The sequence below is a fragment of the Lemur catta genome, chromosome 1, assembly GCF_020740605.2.
Source record: "Lemur catta isolate mLemCat1 chromosome 1, mLemCat1.pri, whole genome shotgun sequence".
NCBI classification, from domain to species: domain Eukaryota; kingdom Metazoa; phylum Chordata; class Mammalia; order Primates; family Lemuridae; genus Lemur; species Lemur catta.
This window is the reverse complement of record NC_059128.1, coordinates 142,948,944-142,970,214: the sequence shown is the minus strand read 5'-3', so window position 1 is coordinate 142,970,214 and position 21,271 is coordinate 142,948,944. Positions and strand designations below refer to the sequence as shown.

Below are 21,271 nucleotides of genomic sequence, written 5' to 3'. Positions count from 1 at the left end.
ATATACAACAATGTTTTAACAATGAAAAAGAGGCAGCCAGATGTGGTGGCTCAGGCCTCTTATCCCAGCACTTTGGGGGACTGGGGCAGGAGGATCACTTGAGGCCAGCAGTTCGAGACCAGCCTGAGCAACACAGCAAGACCCCATCTCTACAAATTTTTTTTAAAAATTAGCTGGGCGTGGTGGCACCTGTAGTCCCAGCTACACAGGAGGCTGAGGCAGGAGGATCACTTGAGCCCAAGAGTTCAAGGCTGCAATAAGCCATGATCGTGCCACTGCACTCCAGCCTGGGCAAGAGTGATGCCCTGTCTCTAAAAAATTAATTAATTAATTAAAATTTTTTATTTTATTTTTTATTTTTTTTCTTAAAAAGAATAAATACAAGTTCCCTGAGCAGAAAGTTCCAAAGCTAGGAGGTGACTCTGAGAGACATGGTTATGAACAACCTAGAGACAGAGGCTTAGCACATGGCAAAAACCAAACCAAACCAAAAATTCACAACAAAAATAACTCATTCAAACCCTCAAAATCATATTTAGTAACCTTCAACACAAAGACACAGACACCACCATAGAATTTATTTTTACTTTATTAACAATGTGGCTTACAATATTTTTTCAAGTAAAAAGGGTTTTTTTTTATTTAGAATAAAAATTAAAATATAACTCTGATATAGATTTTCATTTATTTACATGAAAACATATATACAGAATACAATCTTACAGCAAACTAACAGCATGCCCTCTGTCCTGCAAATTTCAAAAGTAAAGACACCAATTTTTCCCTTTTATGCACCAAAACATACACAAGAGAGGAACCCAATTTCAATACCAACTATTCAAACTGGAATGCAAAACAGTAAAAGGGCTTTCGACATTCACGACGAGGGGTAGTTTATGCTTCTAGATATCATGCTAGCTCCCGTTCTGAACAAGTGAGATGATTATTTTTTTCCGTCGTTTAAAAAATTTGCCCCAAATTTTCCATCTTAAGGTGATTTTTAGCAAATGATTGTCCTAGAACTTTGCTTTTTCTTCAGTGTATCTCTTCAGCCACCCGAAGCACTGCCCTGCCCTTGTTAGGTGATGTGACCCACATGCTCAGTGGGACGGGATCCTTGTCATTGAACAAAACCACTAACATGGAAAGACTTCACCACAGGAAACTATTTCAGTTATCACTTATCATCTGAATTTAGAGAAGCTTTGAACCAAAATCCATGGCAGCACTATATGGCAGCAATTACAATTTTTAGGTAAATTATGTGGGTCAAAAATAGTACAATTCCATTCTATCATCTCAGGTGTTGTGTATCTGTAGACCACTCAGTGATAAAAGCTATGAGAATCAATCAGCTTAGAAATTCAACTAAGTTAAAGGGAGTACAGTATTTTCAGAAAACTTTTGGACAGAAACGAATAAGAGAATCATCAGATTGTTAACAGTTGCCAATGTCACTTTCCCTTGCTACTTAATTATTGCACCATAGAGACATGGCAGTGTGGACATCTCTCCAGCGATTTCTTTCTTTAAAACTAAATATATCTTAATGTACTATTTTTCCTTTCAAATGATTGCACGCTTGATCACAGCTTTCTACAGACAGAAAATAGAGTCAGTGAAGTCTAGATTCACCATCTTAACCCCAAAGCAGCACTGATGCTCAAATCATGATGAAGATTTTAACACTGCTGTTTTGTGTTTTAGTTCTATGTACAGAAATAAATACAGATGGGTGTTCTACAAAATTAACTATGAAAATTCCTAGTGCTTCTAAAACTAAAGGGTGAACAGCTCTCAGAAAGGAGTGTTTGGCATAAGATAGAAGGCAAATCCCAGAACCTAACACAACACTCAAAATTCTGTAAGATAAATTAGGGAAATGAGACCAATCTTTAAAGGGCTGATCAAAATAAACCCTCCAGAGATTATCATAAGGGTTAGAGGTGGCAGTGCTAAAGGTCTGGATCATTTTAATTTGCTGAGGAACAAATCAAAGCGAAGCCAGGAATTAATCTTTCAAATATGATCAAATAAGGCAGAGGGACCTAGTAGCTGTACAGCTCAAATACTGCATGTGACTCAAACTTTGATCAAATGAATCCAATTTGAAAGGTGACAGAGGAGTTCTCTGTGCTAGGGAGCTCTGCAGTGAAGTTAACTGTGTTTTGTGTTTGAAAAGCAAAGAAGTTCTGCAATATTAGTAGTACCCTGTTCTTTTTAGGTTGTTACGTTTGTATTCTTGCTGGCCGGATATTTTTACAACACAGTATAAACGCAGCCGAGGAGCTGGGGCAAAAGAAGCTCTGTTAGTTTTAGGGCAGGCTGAGCAACGGGCTCTCGTTATTGAAGTCGAGGTGGCGTTTCTGTTGCTCAGGGCACACACACACGGCACAGAGCGCAGGGTGCCTGCTGGGCAGGTCCCGGGAGGTAAAGCGCGGCACGAAGTACACAGGCCCAGGGGCACCAAGGAGAGAGCTTTGGTTCCAAAGATGATCAAAGAGAGACACGGAAGAAACGGTGCCATCCAGGGAGGGGATGGGGGGGCCGGGAATCACTTGTTGGCGTTTAGGCCAAGACATATTTGGCTCGGGGCTGCAGTGGTGCTGGGGTAACACGTGTCAAATCCAGTTTTCCTGCCATAAGCAACGAGGATAACACAGCAAAATATTCCTGGAAAATTGGCCCTATCTTTCAGACAGAAGCTGGTGAGAGGGGCATCCTACAGAGAAATGAAAACCACATCGCAATTCCGTAGCAGAACCACTGCCCATGGGAAGCGGTACACACGCTCTGCCGGAAATGCCCGGAGACCCACATCCGGAGGATGCTGTTGGAGGCAAAGCACGTCCTTGGTCCTGAAACGGCTCTCGGCTCTCCCCAAGGGTGGGAGAGATGGCTCGTGGTGACCTCTGTGATGACGGCCCCGCTGGGCCCTCTCCTGCCTGGGCCACAGCCTCCTCCTCCTCGCCAGGCGCCCACGGAGCCGGTACTGACGAGTGACCGCGACCACGCGGAGGGAGGCTGGAGTGAGACTGCAGGGTTGGAGGACAAAGAGGGTCTTTCTCCAGCAAAGATGGCTGCGTGCCGTCTGGGCTGCCCTCCGTGCTCTGGCCAGGCTCCAGGGACCCCCGGACGCTCTTCCCACTCTGCTGCAGCACCCCCTCCTCTCGCCACTGCTAGAAAGGGCGAGAGAAGTGATATTCCTGCCGACAGTACATGCCATGCTGGGCCATCACATTCCCTCTCCCCGTCTCAGACGCCACAGAAACAGCTCAGCTTGAAAAGGCCACAGTGAAGGATCGTGAAGGAGCCCGTGCGGAGAAAATGCCAGAGACCTTGAAATGGGCACCCTTTCCAACCGTGTGACAGGGTTTCACTCCACAGGGCTGAGCATTTAAGGCCAACAGCGCGTGGCAGAGAAGGCAGGCGTGTGAAACCGAGGAGAGGTCAGAAGTTGAACTTAGGAGAGAGGCCACCCACCCAGGCCAGCCACGAATGCCAGGCACATTTCCGTGCGTGACACGCTCCGCCCACGTGGGGTCCGCAGGCAGACACGTTCCCCAAACTTCAACACTTGACCGTAGAAACCAGCTACAGGGGAGACAAAAGAACCTCAACCACAAAATATTAGTTTTCCATTATTCATTGGTCACTGTTATGGAATGTTAAGAAAAGTCAGCATTAGCAAAGTCTTCAAAATCCTACAGACGATCACGCCTTAAAATGTTGCAGAAAATGCAAGCAGCTAACGAGCCCATCCCACAACCTTCTGGGAACTGTCGAGACTCCAGGCAAAGAGAGGAACGCAAGGTCATCCTGGCAGAAAAGCAACAGGAGGGCGGGACGCCTCTGCTCCCAGCGTCTACCTCGAAACCTTCTCGTGAAGGTCTGCTTTTCCTGCATACCTTTAAAAAGGTACTTAGGCAACCACCACATCAGAAAATCACAAGCCACCTGGTTTGAATGGACGTACTGAACTGCTGATGGGAGCGTGCGGATGACATCTGGCCCACGATGCAGCCGGTTCTCAGAGCCTCGGGTTCCTCTGCACGTGACTTAGTGGATTTAATGAAGCTTCCCAAGAAATTTAATAAACAACCTCGAAGCCAGAGTGAGCTGCAGGACTTGCAGGGTTAAAGTTGTCGCCGCACAGGTCTGTTTCCTTCTTTTTCGAGTCTTGGCCTATCTGGATGTTTCCTTCCAGCGTGAGCGGGGTGTGGGCAAGGGAGAGACGGTGAGTTCACAGTGACACGACACTCCTGGGTGTGCGCACTCGGCGTTTCGCAGGACCTGAGGCCCAGAGTGACGAGGAGTCACCCGGGATCACAGCGTCAGTCGTTACATGACCAAAGCCAGGATGAGAAGTGGCTGACGCCAGACCCAGTGCTCACTGGGACGCCTCCTGTACACGCAGCGAGCCACGTGGAACTGAGCGCTGCTCAGAGGGGCTCTCGCAGTGGTCTGCTGCGATGACCCTGCTACGGGATCAGCCGGTTCACAAAACACTTGCCCCGAATTTCTTCTCACTCCTGCTCTCTGAAATTAAGCTTTTTCTTCACTATGTAACTCAACACTTCCCTAAAGGAGTCATTCCCTGATCTGACTATGATTAAATCAGGACACTGGAGACAGCCGAGGTTGCACAAAAGACTGTGCATCCAGCCTACCTCTGCACGAGGCTTCAATCACTCCAGAAAAACCATCCCAGTACAATGAGATGCTGCATTCCTCACTCCCCACACTCCCTAAAAGGCACCTCTGACAGGGGATGGAGCCTTAGCACATCTTTTGACAGCGATGTCCTGAAACTTCACCTACAGCTGCATTGGAGCAAGGATGTGCCACCAAGATCAAACTTTGGCGACGGCATGTGCTGCTCAGCCGGAGGCAGATGCGGGGTGGGAAAGAGAATCTCTCAGTGAGCCCGAGGGTGACTGCAGCAAGCACCGGCGGCGACGGGTTAGGTGTCCTCCTCGTCACACTCTCGTTTTCAAGGAATAAGGGCCTCTGTTTAGAAAACACCGTTCAGAGGGCGCTGCCCGGTTTGGGGTGAAAGAAAAGCGAAGTGCACATCCCAGCGGGGCCCGACGCAGACCTTTCATTTGCTCTCCCCGGAGCGGCGGCTGTGTCCTTTGGTGCGCTCTGAAAACACGGAACTCTCGGACAGGCTGGTGGGGGAAGGAGGCCCCGGGCTTCTGGCTTTTTGGTGATACTTCTTCGCGTAGGTACCAACCGTTTCACGTATCCCAGAGAGTCAAAGCTCCGGTCCTGGACACCGTCACAAACTGCATCGCGGCGACCGCGGGCCCTCCCGAGAGGTCAGTTGGCGTACTGGGTGTAGAAAGCCACTTTGACCCTCTCGATCTGGTGGCACAGCTTGATGGCCGGCCCCAGCTTCAGCTCCATGCACTCCTGCACTGTCGGGAGCGTGAGCAGCAGCAGGGCCTGGCCGTCGATGTCCTGCCGGAGGGGAGAGAGAAAGGCAGGTCAGAGAGGGGCCGTGTGTACCGAGGGTGTGGCGGGCTTCATCCCGGGGCCCGACACGAGAAGAGGCTGCTCTGGTTTCACCTGATTTGGGGAAGCCCTGGCAGAGACAGCCTGGCTTGATGACTGTCTATGTTCATGTTAACGAAATCTGTTTGCTAAGAACATTTGGGCTACTCTGACATTGACACGCCTCCCCTGGCAGGTACAAGGGCTGGACCGGGTAGGCTGCTGCGGGAACTGCTTCCCAAGCTTGTCGCGCCTTTTGGGGAGAGCAAACCACACCCCCCGCCCACGGCCAGGCCAGGTCCTTCCCATGCGATGCTGTCACTTAATCTGAGCACTGGCAGAGGGCTCTTCACCGAAAGAAAAAGCTCTCATCTTCCCTGCCACAGTCTGACATTTCACCACCAGGACAGGTGAGGAGATGCTCAAGGAAAGATACGCCCGCTGCACAGCACGATCTTTCTGCAGAGGAACGCATGCACACACACGTACACACACGTACACACACTCTCACTCTCTCTCTCTCTCTCTCTCTCTCTCTCTCTCTGGGCACACAGCACCCAGAGTGCCGTGTGGCTTGTACACGGGTCCTAAGAAAAGTTGTCAGATGGGTAAAGAACGGGGGAGAGCACATGTGGATGGAAAGAGAGGCAAGAGCAGGGGGAGCTCCTGACACTCCAGAGAAGAGTGGCGTCAGGCTCTGCAGGGAGAGTGGGGACGCACCCCCGCCCCCCAGAGCTTTCCGACAGGGGCCAAGGAAGGAGCCCCTTTCCGGCAAGTTCCCTGCTCCCAAAGAAGCCTCCTTCTTTTATGGGAATCCTACGTGGGGAGAAACGAGGAAGATGAGGCTGAACTCCATCAAGCTGTGTGTACACTCGAAATAAAATCTCACATCTGATTTTGAGGGCTAATTCCAGGTCTCCAAATCCCTAGATACAAAGTTCAAGAAGGCCAACTCATTCCAGGCTCTTCGAAATGGTCCTGACAGGGCTTTTACTTTGTGGTCAGTGCAGCATTTGGAGAGCACTAAGGACCGCGGACGCTTCCCCGACAGCCAAGTGCTTGTCACCCTGGGTGCCCAGTGTCTGAGGCGGACACAGCGGGAGGACAGGCTGCCTCCACACCCGGAGAGTCTAATTCACTCCCACGAGCCGACGGTTAACCCTGTGGGTGTCACCAGAGTGACGGCTACTGCCAGACGTGACCGTGAGTCACCCAGGATCCATGTGCGAGTCCCTGCACGGTGCTGAGCACACGAGAGACACTCAAGTGTCTCCTGAATGATGATCTCCCAAAACAAAGGTCTCGAGACTAAATGCAAAAACTGCCTTATTATCTTACAAAGTTGGACAGAGCATTTGGTCTCTTTCCTGGGACCCCCAGTCACCAACAGCCACTCCCCCAGCTCACCGCGGGGCAGAGGGAGGGCAGGGCGTGTGGATGAAAGATTGGGCAAAAGAGAAAACTACAGACATGATGTTGCAAAAAGTCAAGGACCGAGGGAAGAATCCCACATTATCCCTCTCGGGTGTAGCCTTCACTTTGGCGTGTAAGAAGCTTTATTCAAGCATTATGTAGATAACATACCAGAACTCACAGCTGATGCAATTTTTATAAATATGCTCCTATGTAATTCAGAATTATACCACATAGGTAGAGCACTCGTTATGTTAAACAAAGAATTACTATAAATTGGACGACTACTAACTTTAAAGAAATGAAACATGGTAAGATATACAATGTGAGTTATGCTGAGCATGTGAAAAATTTAATTTCTTCTGGTAGACAGTTCAGCTGAGGATCTGGCAGTTCAGGTCTACGGAACAGGAGGGAGGAGACACCTGTCTCTCAGTCTGAACTAAACCTGTAAACTATCTTGAATTTTTGTTTTTTATCAAAGTCAACCATTCACTTGGGCAGTCTGCTTACCGTGTATCTCTGATTCATGAAAGTTGAAGAACAGGCAAAATTTCATTGGGAGTTTTGTGTTTTCTTAGTTACAGATGAGTGGATTTTTACTGCATAATGTATCCAACTTGTAGCATGAAATTATAGAGTATGGAATTTTTAAGCAGTTGCCGTAACATTTCAGAAATAAAAGGTACGGATGCCGGTAATGGGAAGTTTATAATTTTTGCAAATGCTCCTGGTGATTATAATAATCTCTGCATTTGTGACGCCCAGGGCGTGAGCGCACGCGGCTACGATCACCCTACCCTGTTCACTGGTCTCACTCACACGCCAGCGAGTAAAGTCGCAGGCTTCCTTCTCGTTCACTTAGAAGCTCAGAGGGGGCCTGCGGTGACCCACCACCCCACAACATAAAACCATGAACACACAGCGAGCCACCGTACCTGCTCCTGAAATATCTTGGCCAAGGGGGCGCAGTCCGTCAGCTTAATGAACCGCACCACGTCGGTGACCGTCCACTCCAAGGGGTTGCTCTCCAGAACGAGCCTCTCCTCCTCCTCCTGCTTCGCTTCCTGCAGGGGGAGGCAGGCCTGACTTCAGCCACTGCGTGGTCGGCCAGACCCCCCCATCCCCGCCCGGGAGCGGCTGCCTCCGCTGGGGCTCTCGCCGGGCACCTCCCAGTCTCTGGAGAGTTGCCAGCATCCCGTCCTGGGATGACTTCCCCAGCAGTGACTCCTGTGCCCTCAGAGGCTAAGATATGGGCACAGTGACAGTCACTCTCGAACCCTAATCTGGGAGATCCCGGACCTGCTTATTAACAAAGCATCTCCAACGAGAGCCGAGAGCTGCTGAGGGCACAGCTAGATGCTCCCCACTGCTCTGTGTGACGATGGTGCCTGTCCCCTTTTCCACTACGATTTAATGCTTTATAACCCCACAGCGGTGTCCTCTAAAGGGCAACAGGGAAGCCAAATACAAAGTGGTCATGTGAGATGCAGAGACGGAATTTTGGAAACCCAGGGGTGGAAGGGACCCGGTAGGCTCTCTGACAAGGGCCCCGGCGGGGTTGAAGCCATCCAGAAAAGGCGATGCCCTCGGAGGTCGGCTCTGATGCTCAACGACCCCTCTGCCCAGCGGCGGAATCGCTGCCAGCGTTTGTCCCCAACTCAGGAATTTGGCCAAAGCACCCGCTACTGTTTTGGATATGAAACAGGCTTCCCCAATCACAGCCCGACTGCAGTGCGCGCTCTGCTGAGAAGTGAGCGGGAAGCCTCGGCCCTGGCGGTACCTCTGCACCCTGGGGCCTGGCGGGCGCGCACTTCTCTCCCTCCCCGGCGGCGGCGGCGGCGGCGGCCGGGGCTCTGCGGGCCCTGCGCGCCCTCTCCACGGGCGGCCGGCGCGCGGGCTCCGAGCTGCTCCTCAGGGTGACGGCCCTGCGGGGCCGCGCCGAGGGCACCTCCGCGGACGAGGTGTCCGTCTGGTCATCCCGGAGCTCGGAGCCCGTCTCCTCGCTCGCCGTGTCATCGTCCATGGCGTCTGCGTCCTCCTCTTCGCTTTCCTGGGAAGAAGAGAGGGGACTTAAGGGGCGGGGCGGGTGGAGAGGGGCCCGCGGGGACACAGCAGTGGCCCAGCAGCCCCAGGACCCCGGGCACACCCTGAGCAAGGTCTGTCCTGGGAGGCGGCCACAGACAGACCTCGTTGTCCCAACGGGCCCTTTCAGCCAGAGTAACTGAACACGTCAACCGTTTTCTCCAATAAGGAGCAGGGCGCGTCGCACTCCGTGTTTGTGACCGTCTGCGGCAGGGGCTGCGCGTCCTCACTGAACTTGGGAAGGTGCCAGAGGGCAGGACATACCTCCCCTGAGCCTGCGGGGAAGTCCACCGCGGAAGATCTCCGTTTCTTCTGCACAAAGATGGATTTCCGCCGCTTCCTCCGCCTGGTGGGCTTGGGGTGTGCGCTTTCCACGTTGCTTTCCCCAATTGAGGGCTTGGTGATCTTCTTCCTCTTTCCGTAATAATAGGCTGTGGGGAGAAGGTGATTGGAAGCTTTAATCGCCCCACCCTGTCCCTATGCCAGGCTAAAAACACACAGGCAGCTGCTACAGCAAATTAAAAAAAAAAATTCTTCCATAGTAATTCCCATGGAAAAGTGTTCAAAAGATTCCCAAACAGAAAATGAAAGAAAAACCAAATGCACGGCACTGCAGTCAGGCCTCTGGGCCCACGCTGTTTTTCACTGTTCGTACTTACTGTATTTGGTCTTGGTATGGATGGAGCAGTTCTCGGGGCAGTTTTCGGAAACCAGCACAGGACTGAACAAGTTTGGACAGCACTCCAGCTTGGCACAGACCCGGCGGCAGAAATTGGCCACTTGATCAGACGTCCGTACGATCTTGACCACAGCCCTGTAGGTTTTGCCTCGGTACCTGGAGAACAGGAGGGCAACACAACGGCGTGACCAGGTTTTATACTATTCGGGCCTCCCGGGTACAGCACGTTCCAAACACAGCCAAGTCACTTCACTCTCTAACGACGAAGCGTATAATGTGATTGGTTTCAGTTTTATTTGTTTGTAAACTTTCCTGTGATTTCACAACTCCCAACGCCACTGTAACTGAGGATGGGGCCTTGCAGAGGGAATTAGGGTCAAAGGAGGTCATGCGGGTGGTGCTGGTCCAACAGGACTGATGGCCTTGGAGGATGAGATGAAGACACAGGTGCACACGCACAGAGAAGTGGCCAAGTGAGGACATGGCAAGAAGGCACCATCGGAAAGCCAAAAAGAGGCCTCAGGAGGTGCAGCCCTGGCACCTCCATCCTGGACTTCCAGCCTCCAGAACTGTCAGAAAATAAAAGTCTGCTGCTCAAGCCATCCAGCCTGCAGCTCTTTGCTACTCTCACAGTTCCACATGGAGAGGAGGGACAGGGACGGGGCCCCAGGGCAGCATCCACCTCCCCCTTTCTTGGCTTACATTTTCTAACCATCTTCTGAAGGCATCCTTAAGCTCTTTGCTCTTAGGGGAAAGACCAGTCTAGAACTAAAGGCGTGGAAGTTTTCCCTGAAAACTTTTTCAATGCACCAGAAAAGCAAGACCTAGAAATTCAAGCACCTTTTGTACTTATCCACAGTGAACTGATTTTATGGTATCTGAATCCTAAAACTACAGCTGACGTTGCTTACGGAGACGGCTACTTTCCTGCCACAATACTTAAAATATTAATTAATCTCATGTCTTCCCCATGGCCTGGTAACAACAGCGGAAAATGCAGTATTGCTTTCCTTGAGCATAACTGCTGGGTGAAAAATAAACATTAAGCCCCTGCCCCTCCTGCCTCCCACCCACCAACATGACAAAGAACTGAGACTGAGACTTGCTTCCAGAATCTGGACATTGGCATTTCCGATTCATCACTTTTGAGGAAAAAACCCTTTCTCCTATCTCAGGAAAAATCACGTGCAATGAAGTCACCAACATAAGACCAGCAACCAGAGTTCCTGGAAAGCAGATTGGGTGGGTTCTTGTTGTAAAAAGAGGTACTGAACAGCCTTTATCCAAATATCTCTGGTAATGTGATGTATATAATGCCTGGCTGAAAACACAAGCACTTGAAAATAAGCTTCAATCACCTTTCAACACATTTTTAAAGCTATCCCAGGTAGCAAATCACAATGGACTTTTCAGTTGGCAAAGATTGCAGGTCTTTATTTAGTTTACATCTCATGAAGCTACTGAAATGTGAAACTTCAACTTCTTTTTTTATGTCTTTCTAAAAACCGGAAAAATACTTTTCCACTAATAAATCATTTTTTTAAAAGTATCGACAGCAAAAAAATTAGATTCTAACTTGGAATAAAAATGTACTTTATATATTTATTCACTGCTCTTCCATACTCCAGCCCCTGTTATTCCCTTTCTCCTCAATGTCTCTGATATGCCGAGCTCGATGCACCTTGTACATTTTCAGGAGAGCAAACTGCACACATCTGAACAAGGGAAACAAAAACTAACAAATGAACAAAAAAACCTTTTGCCATGAAAAGTCTCTCAGTTTCAGAATCCTTTTTTTACATAAATCACTTTATAGCCAAATGTTGCATCCACTGTTCATAAAATATAGGCTTGAGTAAAGGGCCAAAAAAAAAAAAGGTCAAATAAATAGAAACACACATAAAATTAGCCACTGCATATGAAAAAGAAGAAACCAAAATATTTCCACAGAGCTAAGCACCACTCACCTAAAAGTAAAAATGTATCTTTATCTTCTCGCCTCTGCCAAATGACAGCAAAGTCTAACTCACGTGAAATTATACCAAGATACTGCCTCTTTAAATATTCTGAATAACTATAACTAAGGACTGGAAAAACTATTAAGGCTCCACCTGGTTTGTATACAGATTATCACAAAAGCCATTCAAAGAAGAGTTAATAGTATTTTTTTCTTCTTATGAAGAGTCTATAACATGTTGAAAAACATATTTAAATGTCTCTAGATGCACAGAGTTGGAGGCTGTTTCTTTTTTTAATCCCCCTAAGGTATATCCTAAATTCCTGCTCCTGAAATTCAAAATAATGTAGGTCAGTGTAGCATACTCACTGGAAAGAAAGACATTTTCTCTTCCAAAACAGCTGATATGAACTACATTAGAATCCATTTTTCCTCTGGCACTACCGCTAGCGAATCTTTGCTTTTCAATACACATTGAGGACTAATAATATAACAGACTCCTTACACGTTTTTCAAATATTGCAATCACTTCTTTAGTACTACAAAAGGTATGGTTGTTGCATAAATAGCAAAAAAAATCACTGAGGGACAACTGTAGATTACACTGTACGTTTTCATATTCACAGGTCAAAATCTTTTCAAAGATACCTTCATCCTCTCGAGCAAATGGGTCTTTAACTCTTCAGAGGAGGAAAAAACCCATCAGAAACCCTAGCTGCTCAAGGACAGCAATCACACTACCCCACGGCCGGGCTCCCATCCGCTCTTCCTGCAAACACTCTTGATAATTTTGTAATCCAGTTCCCATAAGCAACCGAGAGCACTGAGTGTCTAAAATGCAGGTCTCTCCTCTTTCAAGTTAACTTATTCATGACAGAAAACATTTCTGCCTTTCAGCTGAATGGGAAGAAGCCAGCTCTCTCTCTCTCTCTCTCTCTCTCTCTCTCCCTCCCTCCCTCTCTCTCTCTCTCTCTCTCTCTCTGTCTCTCTCCCTTCCCATTTGCACCAAAGAAAACAGCAAAGTTGTCGAGATCTAAAAAGTTGTTGTTCTACATCAGAAGGAAAGCAGGGACTCAACACGCAGTGGTACCGCAGGAAAGTGTGTGCCACCTCCACGCCTGTCATCATTAGCAGCTGCTCTGGGACGCTGCTATGATCTAGCGCAGCTGAAAGCCGGTTCAGACAAACGTCTTCTCGTTACGAGCTGCTGTGTAAGATCTTCCTATGGAACGTACTGTCATATTCGATATAATAGGTAATATGTCGCCTTTGCAATTCAGCAGGGCTGGGTTTCATCGTGTCTGTTTTGATTGCATCAGGCTGGATTTAATAAGAGCTCTGATCAACCTGGCAACACGAAAATGAGTGCAAACACTTGCAAAATGAACTCTCCCGTCTTGGCAGTATCTGCAGCGAGCTTCTGGCTTATTTAGGAGTAGGGGAGAGTTTAATGGAATTTAAGATGGTTATATTTTTATTTCTGTGTTCATTAGGTATATTTGGACTGCATTGAATTTTGCAGAAAAAATTGGGGTTTTTTTTTTGCATTTGTTATTTTTTAAAAATTCGTATATATGTACGGGGCACAAGTGTAATTTTGTTACATGCATAGATTATGCAGTGGTGAAGTCACGGCTTTTAGGGTATCCATCATCCATACATTGTACCCATTAAGTAATTTCTCATCATCTACCACCCACCCAGCCCCCAGAAAAAGTTTTAATGTAAGAAGATCAGTTCTGCCCCCACTACTATGATCTTACAAGAAAATGTTCGATTGCTGATAATCTCCTTAGATAAAGTAGAAAAATATGGAATATTAGACAGGTAACACTCATTTAAATATTTCTTGGGAAGGAAGGGAATGACCAAATGTAGGACCACCGTTCACTGGCATGCCACTGGATACAAACCAACCCTCTCCTGATCTACATACATTCTCTTTCACTTTTGTGATCTGGCAGAATCTGATTCGACCATAAATGACTTACTGAGTCTAAAATTCCAGAGCCGTTCAAAAACGACATGAGGAATGCTGAGCGGATTGCTGGCAGGACATGGTGACTAGCAGCACAACATCTCAGCATCTCTGCCCAGCACCAGTGTGAGCTAACTTCAGAGCACAGTCTCACTGGTCATATAAATTATTTAATATTTCTCGATTTTCACTATGATTAGGACAGGTGCCATCTCTAAAGGAGAGTTTAGATAATATGCTGGCCATTGAAAAATGATTTGCTCTTTTGAAAAAGCATTTCTCATATGTTACATCTACATGATATTTAAGAAGTCAGCCAGGAAAATCCATTCTATTTGAAAACCATAAATATTAAAAGCCCTCTCAAGAACTCTAAGCAATAATTCGATGTGAAATTATCTTGAGAAAAGGATCTTCTCCTATGTACACAAACAGCTGAGTTCAAGCACATGGATACCGTCCCTGCTCTCATTTCAAAGGTTCAGAAACTTAAAGGAAAGCAAAAATGTCACCTTTCCTATGAGCCTATTTCCAAATAAAAGAACAAAGTCACCCAATTCGATGTCAACCCAGTGTCAACTGTCATTTTACTGAACCCAAACCAAACATGTGTGTTGGTTCCTTTTATCTCTTACGACTGTCCACAGCCAGAGTGGAGGACGTTTACATTTGGCATAAAGTCTTTACAATATCAAACATCACGAGCTGTTTATGAACATAGTATAATAATGATAAAGGACATCTCTTTATAATTTTCCCCCTTTTAATCAAATAATCTGTTGGCCCTGAAACAGCATGTTTTTATTCTGAATGTTTAACATAATAAAATGTTAGTTGAGCAAATCTCAACTTCACGAAAGGAATCCGAAGGCTTAAGGCAGCTGTGCAAATAGCAAAAATGCCAACAAATCTACATGTAGGACTAGAACTGCAGATGAACGTCCTTCAGTTTTTTGCCATTCCTCTGGGCTGCGTCACAAAGAGGAATGACAAGTTTCGAAGCAGCGGGCGAAGTATTACAGACACCCCTGCCCTCCAGAATTGGAAACACTCACTTTGCCTTCAGTGTCTCCTCCTGAAAATTCCAGCGAGGATCTTCTACCAGCTGCAGTTCTCTTAGTGCCCTTCCCGGCTTGTAGGCAGCGTTGATGATCATGCTAAGAACCTGTTGGGGAAAAACGTGCACAGTGAACTTCAACGGCATCCATTCCTACTAGCACAAGAATGCTTTGAAAACCACACCGCTGACACTGCACACCCACATGAAGTGCAGGACTGTGAATGAGTCAGATAAACACTGCCCTGGCTAACTCGGAGTTAACTCGCCATCCGGGGATACAAGTGGGTAAAATCCGATCCCTCTGGCTAGGAGAGCCCGGACCTCTCCCTAGAGGGGTGGCGGACTCTCATTACCTCTTCTGGTTGTGGGAAAACTGAGCCATTTCGTCCAAAGAGCAATTGATTATTCTTCAACAGGAGTACTCTTTGGTTGGACAGGCTACTGAGAATTTCATTCTATTTTTTTTTAATTTCATAAGAAACCAATGAAATGGGGATAATATTAGTGCCGACACTTCTGGAGAGATTTTAGGTATATGTAAGGAGGGTGGCAAATTACGTGAAACTCACCCAGTGCTGGCTCAGTTTTACAGACATGTGTTAACACACTAGGACAACTCTCTTAGAGATGGGAGCGTACTGTAATATAGTCTGGAACATCTTAACACCAACCAGCATCACATTTCCTCAACCTGCTCCTTCACCCCCAAGTCCCAAGTCCAAGACGATTAGCATGAGGTCACTGACTATGGTGGGCTCTCAGAAAGACCAGGGATTTCTGTTCTGAGACTCCCAACTGCAGGCTCTGGGCAGGTAAGACATTCCAGATAACCTCTATCTGCATCTTTAATAAGAAGGACAAGGAACTTAGACCCCTGGGGTACCGCCTTTCAAAAAGCAAGTCATCCACTACTAACAGTTACAAGTTCTGGTGCACTCCTGAGCGGCTGCTATTTGGACAGGGAGCTTAAAAAATGTGAGGGCACAAAGTGGAGACCTATGGGGTTGGGTTCCATGAAATGACCATCCGATGAGGCCCCAGTGGGCGCCGGGCGCCAGGGACGGACAGGAAGAGCACGTGGTGTGTACCCCTGCTAGCATCTGTGCCAGCCCAGAAGAGGTATAAAAGAACATGCCAGACACAGGGCCCACATTTCACATGTCAGAGCAAAATACCATCGAGGGAGTAAGGCATACACCTCACTGAGGTGGGAGCCCAGCACGACTGCCTGAACTTCTACTGTGTTTGATAGAGACCAGTTCAACACAAAGGGAAGGGTGGACAACGAAGAACGTCACTGGAACTTGCATGTCGCAGTTTTCGTGGGTCTGAAGTTTTCTGGAATGTAACAGCCTGGTTTGTACCCTCAATGGCTTCTGAAAACAACTAAGCTTTCTCATGTTGTAACTAAGGATTCGATTTTAACATATTTCATACTATGCAGTCAGCGTGGCAACTGTCTTTCCTTTGCCTGGGGAGTGTTTTGCTATGTTCCAAGGCCCCATTAAAGACCCACCAAGACAGCGAGGCTCAGCCAAGGCGTCCCAGCAGTCTGGGTACACTCACGTTCTCTATATTAGAACATTCGTCTGATTTTATGGTTTACTGTCAGTATGATTTACAGACACCAAGTTTAAAAATAAACCTAATTAGAAGTAACTGCAATAATGCACACGGTGTTTATCAACAGACAATAAAATTTCGACAGAGTCTTTTCATTGTGTGTAGCTGAGAAAACCCCAGAGTTACATGTCATTTGCTGCACGTCGAGATGCATTTTGTGACTGTGAAAAGCAAATGCCTTCCAGAGTTCACGTCAGCCTGGACACAGGCAGCAATTAAATCATAAAAAGCATCTGATATTGAATATGTTTTGCTTGGCTTTTCTCGATGCCGTATCGTTCATCTCCAAATTCAACAAGCTCCCTATAAAACTTTGGAACTTCGAGCTGAATAATTTCCGTGTATGTGACATCTTAGTAGATTCTAGTTACCCCTCGAAAATAACCACGTGGACAGCCGCTATTACTACGCAGGGTTAGATTGAGTCACTGCACCTTTCCAAAACATCAGAATCCAATGCATCATGTTCTTGATCAGACAGGGCAGCATGGACCCTGTCACCGTTAACTAAGGAGATCTTAGGTGTGACATCACCGAACGATATTCCCAAGAAACAGGTGTGAGGGGTTTGGGGCACCTCGAGAAGGAAATTCACGCTAGAAAAACAAGACCTCATTGGATGTCTTGGAGTTCATGAAATGTTTCCTGAGAACATACTTCTACACGCAAGTCCCCCACAGTGTATTATGGGTGAAAGTCAATAACTTAGGTAGTTAGACAGATCTGGGACCAAAGCCCAGCTGCATCCCTTGGAAGCTGTAAGTCCTTAGGCAAGATGAGTAACTGACTTTCCTGGCTTGCACACAGGGGCCCTGACATCTGTCTGGGGCACAGTGATGTGCTGAGAAGTAAACGAGGTGATGTCTCAGCAGGCGACAAACACTCAGAGGTAGCCGTCTTCTCACTATCAGTGCGGTCCTTACTGACGCTTCAGATCAACTGTCCCCTGCCCCTTCCGCCCCTCTGTCCCCACTGGCCTGTACATAGGTCCCAGTTTTGCATCTTTAAAAACTAACTGTCCTTGGACGCTCCTGGACTTCCTGGCTATCGTCTCCTTCTCAGAACCAAACTTCTCAGAACAAGTAGTCTGCACTTAAAATCTTCACCTTCACTTCAGTTCTGAATCAACCCAAATCCTGATGCCTCTCCAACTTCCTGGCTTCCATGGCTTTCTTGTAAACCTTCTTGCAAGCACCAGAAAGAAGAAAAAAGGCAGCAGAAAGTCAGGTGTCCTACCTTTACCTTCAACAGAAAGTGCACGACTCATCGGTTTGAACCCGAGGTGGCCCTGCCTGCCTCTCCACCCCAAGGCCTGCTCTGAGCTCGCTCACTGGGGCTGCCCAGACCTGAACAGACCATCTACTAAGTCTGCTCCAGCATCTTCCAGGTCATCCACCCTCCCTCACCGCACCGTCTCTGGAATTGCAGCCAGACACTGCTCTCAGTCCCTCCGAAGCCTGCGCACGTCTAACACCCAGAAAGTGAGTGCTAACGACACGCACTAACGATCACTTTTGCCGGAAACTCCAGCTCAGACAGAGCCCCGGACCCCGCTCGCAGCCTGCACTGAACTTGCCGAAGACCAGCCCGGCATCCACACCCCCAGACACTGTCTATTTCCAGCAGACCAGACACAGGGAAGACGGCTCGCATTTTACATTCTCTAGAAGCGTTTAAATTCCGTAGACCACTGATGGCCCGGAAAAGCAACACGCTCTGTCTTTGCTTCAATTACTTCATTCTCTTTAAGTAAAATGAAATCTGAAGCCACACGGAGGTTCTGGTGCTGAAGGAAGAGCATTAGCATAAATATTGGCTCGGTGGAACTCAGATTTCTCCTGCACTCACGGAACTGAAGTGCCGCCCCCTCCTCCTCCTGCCGCATGCGTTTGCGGAACATCAGCAAAAAACTAGTTTTGTCATCGGAAAACTGCTCTGGCCTAGCTTTTAAATCTGGCTGCTGGCACCTTTCGGGCAACTGATGAGGGATAACTACTTTTGACTTAAAAACATCATTTAAGGCCGGGCGCGGTGGCTCACACCTGTAATCCTAGCACTCTGGGAGGCTGAGGCGGGTGGATCGCTTGAGGTCAGGAGTTCGAGACCAGCCTGAGCAAGAGTGAGACCCTGTCTCTACTAAAAATAGAAAGAAATTATCTGGCCAACTAAAAAAAAAAAAAAAATATATATATATATATATATAGAAAAAATTAGCCGGGCATGGTGGCACATGCCTGTAGTCCCAGCTACTCGGGAGGCTGAGGCAGAAGGATTGCTTGAGCCCAGGAGTTTGAGGTTGCTGTGAGCTAGGCTGATGCCACGGCACTCTAGCCCAGGCAACAGAGCGAGACTCTGTCTCAAAAAAAAAACAACAAAAAAACCCATCATTTAGTAAAGTGAAACGGCCCACCCCTCTCGAGGGGCTTCAGCTGGGGTCATCTGTTTGTTAACAGACCTGGCAGGAAAGGGGGGACCTTGTTCTAACAACCGAACATGCCAGGGAGACAGGCTTGCAGGCAGTTTCAAAGAAACCCATCGGCTCCCCGTGTTTGTGGCAGTTTTTGTCCATATTGTACCACTCACAACACACACAGGCACAGAGGCAGGCAGACAACATCGCCCAGCAAAAACCGGTCCACGGCTGACAGCTGTCGCCGACTGCAGAAAGCCAATTCTCAGCTCTGGGGTTTTATTTCGTACGGTGACAGAGATTTTTACATGTATCCTGGCTTGATTTCCCTTTGGATGAAGTAGGGTATCTATCTGCAGGGATCTACGGTCTGTGCCAGCGTATGCGGTTATGGGTCCCGGGGCTTAACCGCCTCGCCAGGGCCCATCCGAGGAGCCTTCCCCTCAGTCACCATTTTTCTTTAGCTGCAAATGTCTCGAGCTCGGAACCCACTCACTGAGCGAGATGCACTGTTTGGCTTCGAGACAGGATGCCGACTGCACCGAGGTATAGGGTGAAAGCATCACTCTGCTGCCCAGTGATGATGTGTGAAGAACCCAGCACAACGGCCAGGCCTGGACAAGACTCCCAGTGTAGATCTGGGCCCTTTCTGTGTCCACCCTTGGTGGCCCTGACGTTTTCAGTGCCGTGAGCATCTCCCACCTTCCCTGCCTCCATCCCCGGCACTGGGGATGCTCCCGCTGCACCTGCTCCCCCTCCTGGAGCCACTGCCTAATTCCGCGAACGACTCCTGCAGGATCTCACAGAGGCCCTGGTGCGGCACCCGGGACACATGTGGCCAGATTCTGCTAGTCTGTTCTACCCTCTCGACTGGAAGCCCCCCTGGGGCAGGGACCACCTGTTAAACACTCTAAATGCTAAATGCCCCCCAAATAAATAACCGCAATAATAGCCTCATCGGTTTCTTGCAGGTTTCTTCTAAACTGTAACCCCTACTTTCCCTCTCAAACAGAATTTTCCCCCTAAACTCCGAGGGTTTTCCATCATGCAGAGAGTAAAGCCCAAATCGCTTCCCACACCGAAGACGACCTTTCCCAGGCAGGCCCATCCGATCCGCTCGGTTCTACCTCGCACTGAAGCATCAGGCGGGCCAGATTCTGCTCTGCTTTTCTTTTCAAAATATAATGCACCTTTAGTACCTATGAGTCGTCTCCAGCCTGAGTTCCTGTGCCCCAGCCACCCCTGTCCCTCCTTTGCCCGAGTACCTTGAACCCTCACCTGTGCGTGCCACCAAGATTCCATGCGCTTTGCCTCAGCCAGATCAAGTCATTTGTCACGTATCTGTCACCTCTGCTCTGTCCCCACTGCACTGTGCTCCTGGCCCTCGCAAGGGGCCCCCACTATGCGTCTAGCTGTGGGTTATGTCATCTCCCCAACAAGAAGGGAAAACCCCAACAGGCAGAGGGGACAGCATGTTTGGTTTCTGCCCCAACGCTTCCGATGGTGCCCGGCCACTAGCTGTCACCTAACAGACATCTATCTGTTCAGTGGATCAGTGGACTGTTGTGCCCGTGCAATTAAAACACATTCATCAAGGTACAGTATCGATAAAGGGCTTCTATTCGGTGTCTTCTTTCTTAAAAGAAAGCACTGAGATGTGTTTAACAAAAAGGGCAGAGACAGAGTTCCAAGGAGAGTTTGGAAACTCTTCCAAAATTCCAACCTGCCTCCAAGCACTGCCCGAAGCTAAGCTATAAAAATGCAACGGAGAGAAGGCGGCTCCGCTAACACCCTCAGGACTCACCTCTCTCTCTGCAAGTCCTTTCTCGAAGGCCACAAGAAAAATGGAAAATAAGACCCTCCACATGGTGGGCGGCCTAGGCTGGGCCGGGACACGGCCCATGCCATAAATCTCATGAAAATGTCTGTGTCACAGCATTTATCATTACCTCCTACCTGCGGGCTGCAGGTGCTGGGGACGGATGGACAAAAACAGATGCCACCCCCAACCCATTCTCAGAGACGCTCTACACTGCCTGGTGAAGTCCCCCGTCCCTCTCCAGGCTGGCACCCCTCTTTGCAAAACCCAACTCCTCAATCCTAAACCCTCATTCTGCACACGAAAATCTTTCCTCTGTCTTCCCAGAGCACTTTATTGAAGTCTAGAGCAACAGTTCCCAGGGAACGTGTGTCCCTCCTGCTAAACTGGGAGTCTTCCATGGGCAGGAACATCATTTTTTCCATCTTTGCATCTCTGGCCTCCAATCCCCAGGACTGAGAGGAAGGAATGGTTGGTAAATGTTAACTCAGTTGCTTCAAATGTCTAGGGTCTCCTTTGGCAACTGTGCCTGCAGCTTCAAGATCCTGTTAAAATAAGCCGACTGCGGCCGTGCACGTGATTTACCTCTTTGAGAACCAGCACGCATTTGCCGGGTCCCACCGACTGGGGCAGCTCCGCGATCCTCCCTTTGTTCAGGTAAGGGCCCGAGAAACACCTGTGGTTGATAAAGAGCTGGGGGCAGCAGTACTTCCCGTGGACGGTTCCTGCAGGGGAAGAGTAGCAAAGCCGA

General features: G+C 48.3%; 1 protein-coding gene across 1 annotated transcript in view; it reads right to left on the bottom strand.

Annotated features, from left to right (window-relative positions):
• Positions 1-571: 571 nt before the first annotated feature.
• SFMBT2 (Scm like with four mbt domains 2) overlaps positions 572-21,271 on the bottom strand; it is a 149,863-nt gene continuing 129,163 nt past the window's right edge. Inside the window, exons 15-21 of the mRNA XM_045536215.1 lie at positions 21,106-21,245; positions 14,664-14,773; positions 9,654-9,829; positions 9,259-9,425; positions 8,693-8,962; positions 7,848-7,976; positions 572-5,463 (exon numbers count right to left, since the gene is read on the bottom strand). Of these exons, the coding sequence (XP_045392171.1) occupies positions 5,323-5,463; positions 7,848-7,976; positions 8,693-8,962; positions 9,259-9,425; positions 9,654-9,829; positions 14,664-14,773; positions 21,106-21,245 (1,133 nt within the window). The 3' untranslated portion in view covers positions 572-5,322. The remainder of the gene's footprint in view (positions 5,464-7,847; positions 7,977-8,692; positions 8,963-9,258; positions 9,426-9,653; positions 9,830-14,663; positions 14,774-21,105; positions 21,246-21,271) is intronic.